At 42.9% G+C, this 19,930-nt stretch overlaps 1 protein-coding gene across 2 annotated transcripts in view; it reads left to right on the top strand.

The window, feature by feature from the left end:
* Positions 1–18,661, top strand: part of AGBL1 (AGBL carboxypeptidase 1) — a 266,522-nt gene extending 247,861 nt beyond the window's left edge. For both annotated transcript variants that reach the window (XM_088172621.1, XM_088172620.1), the window contains exon 23: positions 15,756–18,661. In XM_088172621.1, the coding sequence (XP_088028747.1) occupies positions 15,756–16,059 (304 nt within the window). In that variant the 3' untranslated portion in view covers positions 16,060–18,661. The remainder of the gene's footprint in view (positions 1–15,755) is intronic.
* The last annotated feature ends 1,269 nt before the right edge of the window (positions 18,662–19,930 follow it).

The following is a 19,930-nucleotide window of genomic DNA, read 5'->3' as shown; positions in this document are numbered from 1 at the left end:
GTTTGGATTTCAGAACTGGAAATAGGCCACAATCTGCATATGAGCTCCCCATTTTGTATCCAAGCTTACCAAGGGATAACACATTTCAGAATGATTTCCACCACTGTGTTGCACTGGCCAAAGCCTGACCTTAGGGGTGTGTCTGTCCCATGCTGCTGCTGCAGCCCCACAAGCTCCTGTAGGTTGTCCCATTCCCAGCTGTCCTCAGCTGCCCTATTGACCTTGGTGAGCACTCAAAAGTCCTGCTACTGAGTGTCCTGGCAGGAGCATGGAACATCCTGTTCTCCTGCAACAGGCTTTGGGCAAGGGTTGTCATCTACCCAGAGCCCTGTTCCTGCCAGGCTTCAGCTTACTGCTACGCCTGGCAGATGCTGAACAGATTGAGGGCAGATCCCTGTGGTCAGCAGTCCTGGGCACTTCTGGAGCCCAGGTCATCTGAGCTGAGCAGGTACTTTAATACTTTATGTGCTTCCACCCTCCCTGTGTCTCCTGCCTCACATCACACTTCTCCTGGGCTTTACAAGGACCTCATTTCCTTGCTGTGTTCTCGACTGAGATTTTTAGTATTCTCACTGAAATATTGTTTTGTTCACCTCCATAACTAATTTTCTAATCTGTGCTTTGGCAGGATCTCTCCTTTTGTTGGTTGCTCAGCTCTGTGCCAGGGATGCTCATGTTGAGGCTGTCAGTCTCAGCACTGCCCTTAAAGCAGACAGGTCCATTCTCAGGGGTAGCAGGCCACTGCTGCTTGTCCAGCACAGTTTTCTTGTGCTCTGAACTCTCTGAGGATTCGTGATGTACCCCCAAATCCTTCTGGAATACGCCACAGTTGGTTTGTTTTTTATACCATGACTTGAACATTCAGGTCCACAGCGTTGGCAAGACGAGCACATTAACTCTGTTCCTCTCCTACAGCACCTCCTCCCCACTACAGTTATTGCTTTAAAATAGCCCTCATCACATAATGTTTGATTTCAGTTATTCCTATTAGAGGCCTAATGTATGTATTTTATAAATAATTTTCTCTCATGCACACTTGTAAATTCTCACAAAAAGAACTCCACATACTGTCTTTTAGCTTACTATGGATGCTGCCTTCAGGGCCCAAATGCTGGTTTGTGGGAAGAGGCAATTACATATATATTTAATGGTTTCAAATTAAATTTGAAATTAGCTTTGAACTGTATCATCAATTTCTAGTAATGATGCTTAATGTTATCGTGAGAAAATCAAGTGCTTTACATTATAGTTGTCAATTGAGTCTTGTTCAGGAGGTTGACCAAGGACTCTTAGTATGACATGCTGGGAAGGTGATTAAATTCCTGTCAGGGTAAGTGGGAATAGTATTTCTATTTTTCTCTGAATCCCTTCATTTCAGTCCTTCCTAGCAGCCACTTTCCATCTCTAAGGATGTATCTCATAATAATAATTGCTTGTTATCAGTAGATATTTTCCAGTAGTGCAAAGATATCTAAATCCAAAGTCTCCAACAGAGGAAATTGACAGGTCTGAGTTTAAGGAGTTTCAGTTTAATACATCTCAAAGGAGATCCTCTGTAAGAAGTAAAATATTAGGCATTTCCTGACTTAGGGAGTAGTGAGAGGCAAGGATATATGAAACTTCTGGGATCTCTCTGGGTAGCCCTTGAAAGCAGCAAGGGAGTAGACAGCTCAGGAAATTTTCTCTTAATTATTTCCCATGGACCTCTTTTGCATTGGGAATGTCTACAACAGCAGAAGTAGTGGGAGAAAGCATCTTCAGAAACTAAAACTATTGATTTGGGGTGCTTGGCTGGGCTCCTCCATAGTCACAGATCTTTGGACACATAATTTATACATTTTGATTATCAAATTCACCCGTAGCAGCTTAGGTTAATACGACCCTAATTGTGTAAGTGTATTTAATTCTGAGCCTTTTCCTCCTAGACTCACAGGAGACAGTTCCAGCAAAGATGTGTATGTGTCAGAGAAAGGCAGCTGGCAGAATTTGTGCTGTCTTCCAGTGATACCTGGGAGAACGGCTGAAAAATTCTGCCGAAGAGTGCCCTGGATCAGTGTACACAGCCTTCCTGACCTGGCTGTGCCACTTCCCAAGCCCCAAGGGAAGTAGTTTTTTTTTTCCCCAGAACTGCACAAGCAGGCACAGCTCTCCCAGGAGTGACTGCAGTTTGCACCCTGCCTTGCCACGGTGCCCATCTGTGGAGTAAGTGTGTGAGGCTGGCATGAAAAGTTCCACAGGCTCTCACTGCTCTTGTAATTATCAGCTAATGATCCCCATCCCTGGAAGTGTTCAAGATCAGGTTAGACGGGGCTTTGAGCAACCCAGTCTGGTGGAAAGTGTTCCTGGCCATGAAAGGAGTGTTGGAAGGAGATTATCTTTAAGGTCCCTTCCAACTCAAATCATTATGTGATTCCGTGAAGTGATTGTCATTGCACAGAAATCCTTATTCACTTGTAAACCAAGAAATACTCTGAGTATTAAGAATTAGGGACCTAAGGCTTGCATCTTTGCCAAGTTTCGACACAGGGCATATTTCTCTTATCTTCAATTCCTTAAAATTTTTGCACCTGTTGTTGACTGACTTTAGAATTCTTTGCCTTCTGTTCTAAAAATGACAAGATTTAAAGTGTAATTCCCTGCCTCAGAAATGGCTGCAAAATTAGTGGTGAATGATGCTGTTCAGGAGCTCAGCTGCTCAGCTGGGACATGCTGGTGCAGCTTCCAGCACATCAGCAGCCCTGTTCCTGATAAATCTTCCCTTTTCAGAAAGCAGTATGGGGTGTTTCAGGCTGCAAAGTTTGTATGTAAAGTAAATGCATTGTTATTTAAAAGTGATTCATACTGTTGGGAAGCCCAGTAAGGTGAGCTGATTGGTGGGTAAGCAATGGAGTGTAATAGCCCTTGGAAAACTGCTGTGTAATAACAGCTTTGATTCCTTGCAGGATAAAACTGCATAATGTTGCCATCTTTCCTGTACCTTTCATGTGCACAGCACTTGATATACACTAAGTGTATTACTTTGTCATCTGGACTGATAGCTGGTCTGATCCTCCTGGGCTTTGCCAGTCTGCTTGTGAGAAGTATGAAGTTTTCAAACAAAGTTTCAGGCATAAGGTAACACCTAAATTATAGATTTCTGAAGTCGCCTTGGCAGTGTTTCTTGATAGGTTGCTTTTTGAGCTGAGCTGATAACCCATCTTGCCTCAGAAATGCTTTTTTCTCCCCCTCTCCTTGATACTGAATTGCCTGTATCATGCACCATTAAATCTGACACAGTTTATCTCCGGGTTGGCTGTGCAGAAAAGGAGAAAGTCCAGCGTAAGCCTGGGAAACTCAGGGTGAAGTCAGCAGCCTGACCTGGCTGCAGCTACTCCACTGTTCTGTTATCTCCATCATTCCAAGAGCCTGGGTCCCTCAGCAGCATACAGAGGTTTTTTAAGGGGTTCTGTGTTACTGGCACTTGAAATGTTACTGTGGGGGTACCTACTTATTGCTGGTGCAGCAGAAATGACTGTGGAGAAAATGAGGCCATCATGATTTGGTGGGGAAGGAAGAGATTCTGTCACAGAACACATCAATCAAGAACCCTGTACGTATCCATGAATATAACTTTCCTAAATGCATCCCCTCTGTGAAGTGTGTTTGTTTATTCTAGCACTTGGATCTGTTCTGTTTGCACTGGAAAATATAATTTCTGTGAGCTCTTTCCATGCCTTGGTGACAATTCATGAGCCAGAACAACTCAAGACCTGGTCTTTAACTGGTGTTTCAGTTCCTGGAAGACATAATCCACCATGAGAAGAGCAGATGTCACTTAATTTTGGTGCAGTAAGCAGCTTTCTGAAGCAGAGACAAAATTAGGAGCTAGGAAAAGATAACTACAAAGGCAAATGCCAGGAAATACAAGATTTCGTGACTAATGAGCTTTTCAGGTCCAGTGGAATCAGTGTGCACAGCCTTTGTTTGCTTGAGCTGGATCTGGCAGCCAGGATTGCTGGGCAGTTTAAAATCAGAGGCCACACTGGGTACAGAAAATCTGGCAGATTTTGGCTGTTTCTTTCCCTTCTAAATAATCTCCCTTGCACTTTTATGACATGTTTTCAGGACTGCAAGAATTACAGCATTTCTCTTTCAAAATATGATCTTGGTGTCACTGAGCATCTCTCCCCTCTCCTGATGTCAGCAGGAGTCCTGCATCCTCATCATTCCTCCTTCTAAACTCTTCATTCCTGTCGGGCAGAACCAAGAACCCTGACTTCTAGCCCTAATGGATCTGGAAACCTGCTATGTTACTGAGGTCATGGTTTGCTGAGAGGAGTTTTTGGACCAATCTCAGTAAGGCTTAGCAGCTTTTTGGACCTCAGCGTGGTTAAGCACGCTTTTTGTCACTGCTTTTAGGGGAGAGAAGGGCACATACATAGAAGAGGCAATTAAAGAGCTCTGCACCCTCATTTAAATTAGGCAGGTGGTGGAAAGCTTCAGAGACACCTTGGCTCTGCCATGCAGGCAGGTGGAGGGATGGAGCCTTCTGTGTCCGTGGTACAGGGAACTGGGGCAAAGAGAGAAAAGCAATTTGGTCACAATGGCTGCAAGCCCACCGAGTACAGAACCTGTATCTTTGAAAACCAAGTGGTTTAACCTCATGATTTAATTTCACTTTGATGTACAGCCTGACATATTTTTTCAGTCACTTACTCTGCACACAAGAACTGACCTTTTATCATTTTTAGTTGTAAATCAGAGAGTGACGTTAAATGCTTGGGGTGGTTCTCTATAAAGTGATTGTTTCACTGCTCTGCAAGCTGTGCTATAATTTGCCCCATCCATCCAAATACATGTCTTGCTATAATTAAATGAATACTTTTGTCAGTTTATGTTGCTTCAGCTTTCACTCAGAATATGCTTGCTTCCATGGTGGGCTAGTATTTTTAAAGAATTTATGTAAGCATATATAAATATAGACATATATATTCACATACAGAAAAAAAAGAAAGAAAATGTAATTGCAACTTTCAGGTGAAACACATAGAATATTTTGGCAGGCATTTGAAAATTGATTTTTATAAAATATTCAGAAAATACTCATGCTAACAGCGATTTTAAAAATTGCTCCCTGCTGGGAGTTGATAGATGCTACAAGCTACAAATGGATGCATTTGAAAACTGTATCTGCCTGTTATACAGGTGAAACATTATTAAATACCTACAACAGGAACACAGAAGAGAATCTGGAGATCTCTTGTACAACAAACAGCCATGGCAACTTTTATAAATGCTTTACTCTGCTGTTTTTCCAAGGCGATGCTGTCTCCTTAGATCAGAGCAAATGGTCCTTGTTTTTCCTCTTTCCCCTGTTTTCTGGGAGTCATATGTTCCTGGCTGGAAGGTCCTTCTGGCACCAAGAATCCCTTTAAAACCCTGTCTGAGCTCTGAAATAGGTTGAAACTGATGCTTCATTTTTGTCAGCTCTCCATGCCTGTTGTTTTTCTTGTTCATCCTTGCAGTTCCTGACAGATAAATTTTAGGAAGCAGGGAGAACATAATGAAATATTTGCTATTCTTCATGAAACATCTGGCAGGGCTTTGGCAAGATCAGGGAATTAGCAAGTGTTGCCACTTTTATATGCAGTAAATGACATTTTTTGTTGTCCTTAATGGAGTCCAAAGCATATGCAAATCAGCTGTGTAATGAGCGAGGTTAAGCAAGGTTTTGGATTTGGTTCCATATGGTGTTAAAAACATAATTGATCAGAATGTTTTGAAATATATTGAACATGAGTATTCAGATTTGTTTTATCTGAATCTCATTATGTCTGAGGAGAGATTTAGGATGAGGGCAGAGGCTGAAGTTTTAAGCTGGATCTATTATTGATTATTTATTATCACACACACTTCATCAGATGTTTCTGCTATAAACCTCACTTCAATCTGCTTTAAAGGCACAATAGATTTCTTTGACCTTGCCCTTGTTGTCTTTCATTCTTATGGGTACACACAGAGTCTCTATCTCTCTTCCCCCCTACCTATAATATTGATTAAATATATTTGTTCTCCTCAGGAAAGGATGAGAGAACAAAAGTTCCGTATTAGTCTCAGAACTTTTTTACAATACAGGAGGTTTCTCAGATCAGTTATGATGAGCATCCCTGAATGAGATGCATAGCTATTAGGAGGATTGTGACTTTGCAGATTTGTGTTGGGTCCATTCCAAGAAATCTGTGATAACATTTCCTTGCAGAGGTGAAGTTACTTTGAGAGGTGGCTGTGCTGACTGATATTCATCACCTGGAACCTCTTAGGCTTCAGGGCTTTGCCATCATGTTGGCTTAACTGCCTTCAGTGTACTCCAGCAATTGTTTTCTGTGGCTCTTAAGCTAAGATTTGTCTGAAGCCTTTCCTTAAAAGCAGAATCCAGTGGAAAAACAGCTGTTGAACCTCCATGTGTTGCCATGCCCTGTCCCCTCTCTGGATGCTTCAGAACAAGAATCATCCTCTTTACTAGAGTTGAGTATTTATAGTCCCACCTGTTCTTTACCCATTTGAAGCACAAGATTGTGAAAGAAAAAGATCTGTGTCGGGTTTCTAAAATGGGTATTCCTTACTGTAAGAGGTACAAGAACGAGTCAGGTTCATGTGGAATGGGAAAATATCCTGATTTCCTTACTGAGAATCCAAGATCTTAACTTTAGCCACAGTCTTGCTTTAAGCTGTCAAATAGCTGATGACAACACTGGATGTTTCAGACAACCATTTCTGCCTGCCTCTTGACCATCCTAACATATCTCAAGTCACAGAATCACTAGACTGGAAGAGACCTTCATCAAGTCCAACCCAGGCCCTAACACCTCCAACTAAACCATGGCAATGTGTGCCACATCCAGTCTATTCTAAAACACGTCCAGGGATGGTGACTCCACCACCTCCCTGGGCAAACCATTCCAGCACTTGATCATTCTTTCTGTAAAACTTTTCTTGAGTATCCAACCTACATTTCCCTTGCTGCAGCTTAAGACTGTCCTCTCGTTCTGTCAGTTGCTGCCAGTCCTACCCAGATGGTCTAATTTCCCTTTCAGGTGAACTCCTGCTTTGTCAACACTCACCTGGGGACTGGAGTCAAAGAATTGCTTTGCTCTGGTCACAACCAGCTCTTTCCCTCAGGTTGCTTCCACTCGAATGCAACAACATCAAGGTTCAGTGATCACCTATTGTTATTTCTCAGGGAGCTGTAGGGGCACGTCCTGAGACTTCCTATGACTTGTAATGAAAATTGTGCTCTGAATACAGAGCAAACCACGTAACTGTGTGCATGTGTTGTCTGGCTGTGTGTATATAATGTGTATATATCTGTTATTTATCTGTCTTTAAGGAAAGGTTGATAAGGGCTGATGATGTATTTATGGGCTTGTTTAAAGTTACTTAAATACACGGATACATATATACACCTCTGCCATAGATTCTCAGCTAAAAATACATTTTCATTAAGAAAAATGAGCAACCAAAAGGTTTCTTTCTCCTTCACGGGGTGTAGTGGTCGGAAATTAGTAATTTACAGCAGTTATTAGCTCAGTCAGGTAAGTAGATAGCTATCTGTCATCTGCTGTGCAAAGAAATACTTGCTGTGTATTTATCTGACCCAAAAATACCTTGTACATAGGACAGATATGTAACTAAGGCACAGTCTAGACATGTCTTGGCCATCTTAAAACATTTTCCTTTCAAAATCCCAAATCCTTTAAGTCGCTCAGAGAGAACTAAGGGATATATACGTATGAAACTTGGACTTTTGAAATTAAATATATAGAACCAATTATACAGCTTGGATAGAGTCAGTGGCATTATGTGAAAGAGCACCAAGGGAAACAAGAACTCAGGAGAACCTGCCTGTCTTTACATTCTTTATTCTCAGAAGTACAATTTTTTTGAATCTAAGCCAAAATCTTTCCACATTGCTTTCCCCCACACAGTGCCAATATCTCAACTACTGGAAGCATCTAAAAGCAATTACAAGGATTCCAATAATCTTCCTGTATTACTTTGGCTGGACTGCTAAGTATCATCAATAACATGATTATCTTTTTGAGAAGAAATTGCTTGAGATAGAGACACTGTGAGAAAAGCTCCCTAACACTTTCAAAATCATATTTTCAGCAACTCTTTCATTATTTAGTATCCTAATGAGTTCTGGTAGTCCCGCTAAATATCTTCCCATACAAGGGGACTTGACTGCTCATATTTCCATAGGAAGCTTAAGCTCTAGAAAGCCAAAATTTACCTGTTTTGGAAACATTTCCTCTGATCCTTAAACTCTAAATCCAAGCCACTTATTTTGCTGCTTGATGGATGGATATTATTCCATTTCTTTTGCATCAGCCCTCTTCTATTTCCTGTGCTTATATCTCATTTTTAATGAATTTAGCAAGATCACAGTGGACCTGATATTAAACCATCCCTTAAATAAACACTAAGTTGTAATGGAATATGGATCTAAAAAGCAGGATGTGGCCTATGCTTTCCCAAGACACTCTAAACTTCTGTTTCCCAACAGTGCCTGAATATATCACACAAATATATCACATATGCTTCTTATAAAAGTCTTCAACTTTCCTAAAATTTGTGTCCCAGGGCTTGAGCCCTGGTGCTTGGGATTTTGGCCCAAATGTCAAGAACACAGTGCTGTACAGATATGGGCAGTCAGGTCTCAAGATTTCTTCAGGCGTATCTCATGTTACCAAGGAATTAACACAGATGCTGGATGCCAGTTTTGGGTGAATGAGCTGTTCCCACAGCCTGGGTGGAGTGGCTGAACTTGTTTGGTGTGACTGAAGTTTTACTGGTATGTCTGTGGAGGTAAAGTCAGAGTTTTCCATGCTTAGGCTCTTTTATAATTAACTTCACACCTCAATAAGTGGAAATTTTACTCAGTACCCTGGTTTAGCTTGTCAGTGGTGATGGGGATGCAGCTGTTCTGTTTGTATCTGCCCTTGTAAGCAGCAGATTAATGGAATTATTAATGTTTTGTCCAAGCTAGGTATTGTACCATGTGAAAGAAAACATCATCACAAACCAAAATGAATATGCCAGTTCACAAATCTTTCATAAGTACCTACAGGATGGTGCTTTCTTGTGCTGAAATGTGAATGTATTTAAAGAAAAAAAATGTACAAGACCTAAGAACAGTCTAAGGGTGAGAGAAGAAAAACTCATTATGTCTGGGGTCGGCAGCAGCTGCCAGAGCTTCATTTCGTGGCTGACTTGTATCTGTTCAAGTCAGTGGGTTTTATTAATGCTTACAAGCCTACAGCTATAAGAATGCTAAAGATGCAGTGTTTGCCCTGCTCTGATATATAGATTGGTCCTCCATTAGGAGGAAATTAATGATTGTTCATAAGACTGAATCCACAGCCTCTGGCTTCTCAACAGCTTTTCCATCCTGCCAGTCTGAAGACCAGCTTGTGTGAGTTTTATTGGTTAGCACGCCTGGCTCTGAACTGAGATACCTGGAATCCAGCAATGTCATGCAATGTCAGCTGCCCTTCAAATGGGAGAAAAATTACTTCTTGTCCTCTCTGCTAACTTCTCTTTCACAGAAAGATCAAAGCTGTCCCAGTGGCATGGTGGGTTTCAATTCAATGCAGTTCTCTGTGTTCATACAAGGCTTTTCCATTTCCTACCACGTGTGATGAGAGGTGTGAGCCCAGCACCTCCCCTGCCCCTACAGCAGCACCAGCCACCTTCTCACCACGGCTGGAGGCAGCCATTCCTGGGGACAAGAGCAGTTTATGGTAGAGGCAAGTAAAAAGCTGACCCAGGCCTAAATTGTTGCAAGCCTGAATGAACATTAGGGGACAGTATTGGCCAGGAGTCAGCCTGTTTCTTCCTCTTCATACTTTCCTTTTATATTTACAAGCTGTCTTCCCTTCTCTTCTAAATAAAACCCATTTGTCCTCTACTTATCTAACTGGTGCACCAGACACCCATTTCTAATCTGGCCAAATCAATTATAAATATTGTAGTCTACAATTAGCCTGGGAACTTCTGAAAAACTAATTATTTCGAGCCTTAGCAATGAATTGTACCTTTCTCTTGGCTATTTGCAGCAGGAAGGAAAAAAAGGGAAAAAAAAAACCCAACCTACACTCGAAACAAGACCAAACATCTCTCAACCACAGCAAACAGAATTCAAGGCCACATTTAATTACGTTCATGCTGCTGGTGAAGGGTTGGGCTGTGGTGGGCTGAGAGCCAGGGCACCTGGCACTGCCTTGGGCTGAGCACACATTTTCTCAGGAGAAGTTGTGTGATGCAAAAGTCCTTGTCAAAGAGTCTTTGGGAAGGGAAATCCCTTGGGAGTCTATAAAGTTAACATCATTAGTGTTTGCTGTGTAGCAACAACAACGCAGGGGAAAGCAATAGCTCCTAAAGCTGGAATCATCTTACATCAGAACAGAGCTGATCCCCTCCCTTGGTGAGGGACTAAATAGATCCTTGTCTGGCATTCCTCAGGCAGGAGGGTGCCAGGCTGCTGTCTGGGGAGCTGCTGAACAGCGGAGAAGAAATTAGAAAGTCATTACAAGGTGTGCAAGGCATCTTTGTAGCAACTGAATCCAGGCACAAAGGGCAGATTAAAGCCCTTCTTTGCCGGCGTCTTGTTGCTGTAGTGTATTTCTTACAGGTGTAATTACCTGCAAGCATCATAGTTGTTTCATTTATGACCTAAAATACTACTTCATGAAGCAATTAAAGGCAGAATTGTACTCTGGGATTACTGCAAATATGTCTGCTTAAGGTTCATTTTAGATTCATTACAAGCCTTCAGAAGCAGTGTTCCTGCTTTTAATAAAACATATGGTTTCCTCAAAAGCAAACCTGTGCAAGACCACACATCCTTTTTGGATTTGGTTATGTAGATGGAATCTTAATGTCAAAAAGCCAGAAGGGCAAGGCAATTCCAGTTCACTATGGAGAGGGAAGCATATCTTTAAAGCTTTAGGATACTTTATTTACCAGCACTGGCAACTGTTCATACAATAGGTAAGACTTCTTTGGAAAAGAACGGGTGGTTCCCCTTCTGCATAGGTGATAACTGTGGTCAGGGAACTTTCTGGGGTCTCCAGTCCCTGCCTGAGTGGGGAAAAACCACACTCTTCTTTCAGGTGAATGCTGTAACTGCAGAGAACTTGGCCTGTTTAATCGCATAAAAATCTTTTCTTCTGTTTTCTGTTCACACACAAGAATGTCTCATCTCTTGAAAAATTTCAGTAAAGCTATTTCCTGCCTTATTTAGTCTATGAACTATATCAGAGATGTGCTTGGCTCATTATACACAGCCACATCCCTGCTTTGGGCAGCTTCCAAAGAATTGGGACATACCATGATGGAGAGAAAGTTTGTGACAAGGAGAAAATAGGGTTACAGGCAGGATGATTATGCTGGGAGGTTATTTTCCACTGCAGCGAGAGGTTGAGGACATGTTTGTTTGTTTGTTTGTTTCTTTGTTTCTTTGTTTGTTGATACACCTTTCAGAGAGAATTATTGGTATGTCCATGACCACCAGTGGTCTCCAGCCTCAGCTTTTTCCTCCTTTTTATGTGATGTATTTAAACCCTCCCAGTTTCTCTCTGACAAGGCTGCAACAAATTTCACCAGTGAGAGGAAAAATATAAAAAAAAGTAAATGCTCCACTTCTCTCTGTAATGCATTGCAACCGTGAGGCCTGTCAAGTGAAGGTCAAACAGAAACCCTGAGCAGTAGTCACATATTCCCTATGAGGGACAGTTGTCAGTTCCCGTTCTTTCCTGCAGAAAAAAATGAAATGTTCTATTTTGAGCCAGCCAGCAGAATACAGAGAGAGTGAGTGACCTGCCACAAAAGCAAAATGTGAGTGAAAAATCTCCAGAAATTACGTAGGGGTTCTCTAGTTTTCTCCATTTCCTGGAAGTGCATGTACAAGTAGATGAAAATGAAGTATGGAAGAGAGATTGCCACTCATCCCCATCTGCAATGTGTAGCTATAGTTTATCTGAGGTGTGGCTCAGCAGGACAGCTGAAATGAGAGGTTTCTGTCCAGCTGTGACCCAGCAGGGTGACTCAGAATAGGGGTTGACAGTAGGCACCTGAAAGAAATGTTTTCCAGTCATACCACAGAGTTCCAGTAATGCTGACATGTAAGGAGGCACTGGGCTCCCTTCTCTTTCTCCTCCCATTAAGCCAGCAAAAACCTCAGAATTATTTTACAGGGAACCAAATCTTGCTTGCTTTCCAAAAAGCAAACAAAAAAACACACCCACATAGAAAAGGAGAACTAATTAAGATTAAGTCATATCTGAGTAAACATGCAAATTAAAAATCAAAACAAAGAAATTCTATTTATCACATCAGGAAGTTGCAAATTACTGCTGTGGCTCCCATCAGCTGGAATAGATGGGGGCTACAAGGGTGTAGGTTTTAAAGATCAACCACATGTATACATGCTTTATTGTGAAACTGGGGGACTGCTGGCTGTAGAATATATCACCAGCCTTTCTCCCTCTGTTCTGCACTGTGTTCATGTTCAGTGGTATTCATAGTCTATATTTGTCTTGGATTTCTATAATGTAGTGTCATTGGTTTTCCTCTTTGTTTACCTTCTGTAAGACAACATCATTATTCTTGGATAAATATGTTTCATGTCTCCTGGGTAGGTTTTTTTGTTGTTGTTTTGCTTTTGTTTTTGTTTCATTTTTTTGTCAGGTGAATTATTTTTCAGCTTTTAAAGATCAGGTTAAAAATAAACAAAGAAACCCCCAAAACTCTGTTGGGAAATAATGCAATAGTCAGTAGATGTTGTCAATTCTATTCCTTACCATGTTTCACCATTTGCATGGAAGGAGATGGTCTCTGTGGTGTGGGGAAGCACATGCAAGGACTGGTGGAACTGGCTGGCTCCTCCACGTGCCACATGCTGCCACCTCTCCTCTTTCAGAAGAACCTGCTGCTTGGAACCAGCCCATTTGTGCTGCTTTGTAATGTGTTTTAAATCTCCTGCAGCATAAAGAAAATTATTGGGATGTAAAGTTCCATATAGTGCAGAGATGTAACTGGTTTGTGGAGTGTGTTGGTGTGATAAAGATCCTCTCAAGCCAGCAGTGTGACAGCAGCAGGAGGAGGTTGGTGCCATCCATTTGCTGTTTGTAGCTCACTGTGAGATTTGTGGTGGTGGCTCTGATCCAGGGCTGTCAGTCCAGGCTGGAGGAGCCACCTCTAAGATCAGTGCTAACTGCCTTGCTCATCACTGCCACAGCAAAGGAGCAAAGGGCAGGAGTAATGAGGAAGGAAATCTTCTTTCCTGACCTCCAAACAGGTTCTAAGCACATCCTCACTCGTGGGAACCTCTTTCTGCAGCACAACTGCCCTCCTAAATTGAGCTCTCGTGGTCTTGGTGTTTTGTGTGCTGTGCAGGCAGGCAACATGGGGGAGCTTTGGAAGTCCATTACAAATGTTTAATGAATAAGTGCTTGCTTCCTAAAGAATATCTCTTCAGTCTCCAATGTAAAGAAATGGCAGTTTTTGTATTTTTTTTTGTTTTTCATTCTCTGTTTGTTGTCTTCCATACTTCCCTTCATTAGCAAAATGGTTTTGTGGGAGGAGGCATTTTCCCTTTTTTGTCAGAAATACAGTCCTAAAACCACTTAAATTATTGAAAAATTCGGAAGATCCTGTTATTTGGCTTCCCAGATTTAAGGAATAATAAGGACCTTTTTTCCCCCAATTATCCTGTTAATGCAAATGTTTGACCTTCAGTTCCTAGGCTGCAAGCTGTTCCATCTGTGAAATATCACTGAGCTGGGCAACAGCTATGTTCTGTCCTAATGGCATTAGCAGCTCCTTCAAAAGATACAATATTGAAAGTGGGTATGCTTTGGTTCTTTTTGATTGCAAATCTGCAAGAGCAGGGCTTATAAACGAAAAATTCTGGTTCCCCTGGGTTTAGTCAGCTTTGAACATTGTCATAGGTACTCAGTATCATGGTAATTCATGCCATGCCTGCATATGAAAGCAAAAGAAGAAATGAAGCCCACTGGTCAGACACAGCTGGGACCATTGCTGTTGCTGTTTGTGCTGGGAGGATTGTCCTGGTTTGTTTGTTTTGTTTTGTTTTGTTTCGTGTCACATCCTCATTTTCAGTATGAGTTCTTCCTGACCCAGATTTCTGAGCAGACTGAAGTAGAGCCAGAAACTGTAAAAGTGCATAATTATTCTTTTATTTATTTTTAAGCTGTACAGCTCTATTAAGCTTTCAGAAAATCCTTTCTACCCAGCCTTTGAAGTAAAGTAAGCCAGAGATCAGCCTGAGAAGATGTGGGTTGACATTGCTTGTTTCTGCTGCAGAATAGTATGCAGTTAAGATCTGGAGTTCTCAGACCTAGGAAAATCTTACACCTTTCTTGGAGTGCTGAAGAGGGGAGGGATCACTGCTTGTAAAAGCAATGCTTCACACGTTTAGTATGTTCTGAAACCTCACTTGCTGGCACTACTGTGAAACAGCTGAAAGCTGGAAGATTATTCTGGTTCCTGACATGTAAGTGAGCAGATCACACATTAAAGCTGTGTATGCTCCATCTGCCAAGCCATTCATTCTTCCCAGCTCGGGACAAATTGGAAACTCTAGCCCAGAGGTGGAATATTATTATTCCTTTCCCAGTCCCCCAAAGCAATACATTCCCCTGCTCTGAGTCTGATTGAAAACATTGACCTGGAGGTGAAAAATGCAGTATCTCTTCCCCTGATTCATCCAGACTGTGACCCAGACAGCACTGAAATCACAGGCTTCTTTCTGGTCTCAAAAAATTACCCAGTTGCCCTCATGGGCTGAGGGCCAGCTGGGATGCAGGCAGCTTGGGAGAAGGACCCCCAGAGCCATCTAGTCTAGTGGTCACTTTTCTGCCATAAATACTGCATCAGGCAAACCCCATGCAGTGTACAGTGAAAGTGGGCATGGAAGGACAGCCCCTGTGGCCATTCCTTTGAGTAAATGGCTGGAAGCCAAGGTGGAGTAACCTGCTTTTCTGAGAGCCAGATGATGTGCCTGTGACATCCACTTAGAGTCTTTCCTCAGCCATTCAGGCTTGACTCTGAATTTGGCTTTTGCCCAGGAAGTCAGGCTATCAAAGCCTTTCCATGTTCTTCACAAAACACAGCCACTCCTGGTGCTTTTGCCCTCCCTGGAGCCAGTGTGCTTGAAGATCCAAGAGGCTCAGTTTTTTGTTTGTGCTGCATCTTGTTAGCAGTGCTCTGAGCTTGCATAGAACAGGAGGAAAAGATGCCAAAGCACTTCAACCACCTGGATTAATTAGGGCTTACACTAAATATGGAACTACAGCAAGGGGGATGATGATTAAACCAGCAGCCTTCTGGAAACTGAATACCTTCTTCTCTGCTATATTTCAGCTTCTGTGACCTTTGTAAGTGCCTCAAGGCAAGAATGGTATTGTCTGTATGTAAAGCACTCTGTTTCTGTATAAGCAATAACAGTAATAGTGATGGGAATAATAATAATGCTTTACTCCTGAGAGGTCAGTGAGTATCATTCTTCATTTTATCCCTCTCATTGATGAGACAGACACAAAAACACACTGGAGCTTGCTTAGTACCACCTCATCCCTTATTAACAGAGCCAAGGTTGAACCCAGAAAAAGCATTTCTCTGTTGCTTGCTCTTGTCCCTGAGAACACCCCTTCCTTTGGTGACATCCAGTCTCTCTTGTGGTTTTTCTGCAGAAGGTGCAGTAACAGCAGCCTGGAGTCTGATGATGAACCTCCTTGTGCAGAAGAGATTGATTATGACACTGCCAGTAGCTCTGATGGTGAAGAGGAATTCTTGGAGCTAGACCAGGAGATCCAGGAGTGCCTCTCGTGTGTGGAAGGCGAGACAGAAGACGAAGTGACCACAGGACAGACATGCAGCTCCAGGGCTCTGAGGGGGCTCTACATTTCCAGCCAGCCAGCAGCCAACAGCACGGCTCTTCCTCTGGGTTCAACAGCACTTGGACTGTACAGTGGGTTCGAGAGCAGTCCTGTGTGAGCAAGGCTGTGACTTGCAGAGCAGCAAGAAAATGGGTTGTTGCTCATGTTTGCCTGTTTGCCAGCTTCAGCCCCCTTCCCAGATGTGTTGCTCCTGGTTCTGAATGGATAGTTGACTGTATGTTTGTGTAATTTGCATACATACATCTGCTGAGAATGACTCTTTACACTTTGTACACGAGGCAGAGCGAGAGGCCACTAGCCCAGGTGGTACTGTGTGAGATCATCCTTTCCTAAACATAATTCCCAGTTTCATGGCTGCCTCTAGCATGTGGTTTCATACAGATCGACCTAAGGAACAGTACTTGGAGACCAAGGAATCAGAGATGATTCTCTGTTTCTGACTTTAGGCAGCCTTTGCCTGGAGAAGTGACAATTATCGATGCCTTTCACCAGAGCTCTCTGTTGCCATTCTCTCTTGAGCTGTAGAGCATGTCTCTGATTTCTGTCTGATCAGAATTTTTACAGTGCGTTCAACAGGTTGGGTCAGGCTGTGCATATTTCTGAGCTGGTTGTATCTCAGAAACAGCATGGGAAATCCAATGTGCCACAGTAAGGAAAGCAGCAGTGACAATTCCTAGTGATCCTCTGGAAACCTGGGCTAAATTCACCAATATATTAGTGAAGGTGGTAAAATCCAGTGAATTTAGCCCAAGCATCAATCAGAACAGTTTCTTTAATCCCCAACTAAAGAAAAAATAGATTTCTCCTAAAATTGCCTCCCAGTTCTTGAGAATCCAGCACAGAGAACCCACACACGTGTTCTGTATCTCTAAAGCATAAAGCCATGTCACTTCATCTCACACTTCACATGGCCTGATCCTGCCATGTGTCTTAGACTCTGCTGCTGCAAATGGGGAATTGCCCTGAATCCAAATGGAACTAATTTTAAGATGCAAGAGGCTCCCAACTCTGTCACAGCTCTGTGAGGCTCAAGGACAAGCATGAATGTACAGTGTGTTGTAGCATTACAGCCTGCAAGGACTCCAGTGATTACCAGTCATGGTTATTATTAATATTGATGCATTATTAAAAGCACTGTGTAATCTTCCTGGTTTTATGCTGGTTGTGAAGAGAATTCCTAGTGCAGAACAAGAAACACCCTGGTGTGTTTCTGAGCACCTTTTCTCAGACTACCTAGACAATATTTTCCAGCAGGAGGTTGCTCTTTAGATAAAAAGCTTCTTCATATCCTGCTCAGTTTTCAGTATCCACGTGTTTTAAAGTCTTCACTAGCACGTAAGAGTTGCCTGTGTCTCTATCTCTCTGTGATGCTGCTCAAAAGACAGGCAGCTTGGGTCCTTAGAAGCTGAGCTTCTTAGCCCAGACTAATTCATTAGGTGTGGTGTGTGACTCTGTACAGATGTCCTGTTCTGCTTGGTTTAGCGTGCAGCTTGTTGCACACAATATTGAATTTTAATAAAAGGGTGGCTCACAGGAAGGGACACAAAAGAGGTGAAACAGGTGTTCCCATTATAATAGTTTGTATAATACTGCTTCAAAGCTTATTAACAAAGAAACAATGTATGTGCATAATTAACTTAAAAATCCAGTGTTTGTAGGCATGACAAAAACTTGACAGTTTGCTAGGTCCTGACTGCAGCAGACAACAGCCATGCTGTGGGATGTTCAGCATTCAGCACATCCCCAGAACACAGGATAAAAAATACTGTTGTACATATCTGTGTCTGTAAATGTGCATGTTTGCACCCACTTTGCTTCCTGTACCAGCACTGCCACAACAGTAGCTGAAGGGCGCTTACTAAGGCTTGCCAGGGGTAAACTCTATCGCAAAGAAAAAAGAAATCTTCTTCAATCAGCATTTTCATTAATGAGATTCAAACATTTTGGCTATAAAATTTGGCTTTCTAGCTGTTCCATTCTGATTTTTTTAATATAGGAGGAATTCAGTTCAGTGGGAAAATTCTGCCACGGCGACTAAACTGTGCAAGCATTGTCATAATATAATAAAAGATGTATCTTCCATGTGTGTTTAGACCCAAATGTGTATGAGCAATAGCACATTTCAGAGATCTCTGTGCTAGGAGCTGTAGGAGGTGGGGAGGTGGCAAAGGCCCTCAGGGTGTTTTCAGTGTCTGGGATGCAGCAGTGTCCAAATGCAGCAGCTGAGCTGGGAGCAGTGTCCCTGGACATCAGCCACACCTGCATAAATGCTGCTGCGTGGTATGAAAAACCTGGCCAGTCTTTTCTCCCTGGCAGCATCCCATGCCTGTGCCCAATAACTCGTCAGCAAGCAGTGAGGATGCTGCAGAAGGCAGGGGCGGGAGAATCCCCAGCCCAAGGATGCTCAGCCTGCTGCAGAAGAGGTGCAGGTGAGCCCCCAACCACTTGGGAATGGCACTAGGATAACTTCAGAGAAGCAGTTTCGTGGGCTGCCTCCTTTTTCTCCAGAACTTCCACAGGGTGCAGATGCTCCTCTTCTTTAGACAAACCTCTAGAGGTCAGGAGAATTCCTCCGTGCGCGCTGCGCGCTCCGCGCTATTAAAATTCTCCCTGAGTCATGGTAATTAAGCAGAGCTAGGCTCTGCACAGAGGAACGGAAGTGCATTGACTTTAATAAAACAGAGTGTAAAACAACTTTAGATTAACTCCAGCCTTGTTTATTCTTGCACACTTGTAATTCTGGTTTGGTATCCCCCAGTGAATGGAGCCGTTGTCCCCCGCGCCGGGGCCCGTCACCTCACTTGAGCCCGCTAAGTGCTGAGCACTGAGAGCAGGGCCTTTTCTTGCTGTCGCTAGCTAATCCCAAAGAATTTGGAATGGAGAAAGGGAGAGGAAAGTCGCCCTGCTGCCCACCGTTTTGTCACTCCTCAAGAGTCAGCAAGGCTGTCAGGTTGAGACTCAAGCCAAATATTCCCATAGTGGCCAGAAAGAGATGGTGTCTTAGAGGCACTGCCTGGTCCCCACTGCTGCAGCAGTTCTGGGCTCCTGCCAGGCACATTAACTTTTTTTACTGATGCCTTTTGTCTCACTCTGGCTCTCTTGGAGGCTGTGAATGGCTGTGCTCTCCTTCCTCCCCCCAGTTTGCATGATGTGGGTGGAAGATGCTGTGCTGAGCCCTGCACTACACTGCACCCTCTGTCTCAGCCCCTCACCAGCTCTTGGGTCTCCCGGCCACAATAGCCCTTTCCTGTCAGAGATGATCCCAAGGATGCCTTGCCAGTGTCTAGTGAAATACATGTGTGCGTGTGTGTAAACCTCTGGGCTAAAAAATAAATAATTAAACAATAAAAAGAAAAAAGAATCAAGTCAGCAAACTGAAGGAAGAACAAAATCTAATTAGTTTTATCTGCTGTTTGTTATGAGGCTGTCAGAGTGCTCTATCCCCTAGTTTTACAGCACTCTGGAAAATAACAGTGATAATAATAATAAACAACCGTGCACTGGGTTGTTTTTGAAGCAGGCAGGAAGCAGATTAAGGAGGGGGAAAGACACCAGCACTGCTCCTCCACTGCTTCTCTTCCAAACAGCAGAGATGTGGGTGATAGAGCTATCTCCTGTCTTATCTGTCCTTGGACAAGATCCACTGCCCCTATCCATCCCTTAGAGATGCAAAGCCTGAGTCAGAGATTGTTTGGCAGCAATTTGGGACACGTATTTCTTTTTTTGCCACAGATCTCTTATGTACTCTTGACCAATTTGTTTGTGCTCCCAGTTTCTGTTCCATTGTGAGATACAAATGGCAAATACAGTAGTGAAAGTATGTGTGTGTTCTTGGAATAAGGAGGGGGAGAAATAAGGATGTAAAAGTGCCCAGGTGTTTGCTCTGTACTGATTTCAGCTGATGAGAGGGGAGCTGGAATTAATCTGTGCTGGAGTGTTGTGGTGGTTGCCATCCCTGGTTTCCACTT

Source organism: Sturnus vulgaris, chromosome 13 (genome assembly GCF_052056855.1).
Source record: "Sturnus vulgaris isolate bStuVul1 chromosome 13, bStuVul1.hap1, whole genome shotgun sequence".
In the NCBI taxonomy this organism is placed as follows: Eukaryota; Metazoa; Chordata; class Aves; order Passeriformes; family Sturnidae; genus Sturnus; species Sturnus vulgaris.
Note: the sequence above shows the minus strand (reverse complement) of the source record. Positions and strands in the feature narration are given on the sequence as shown.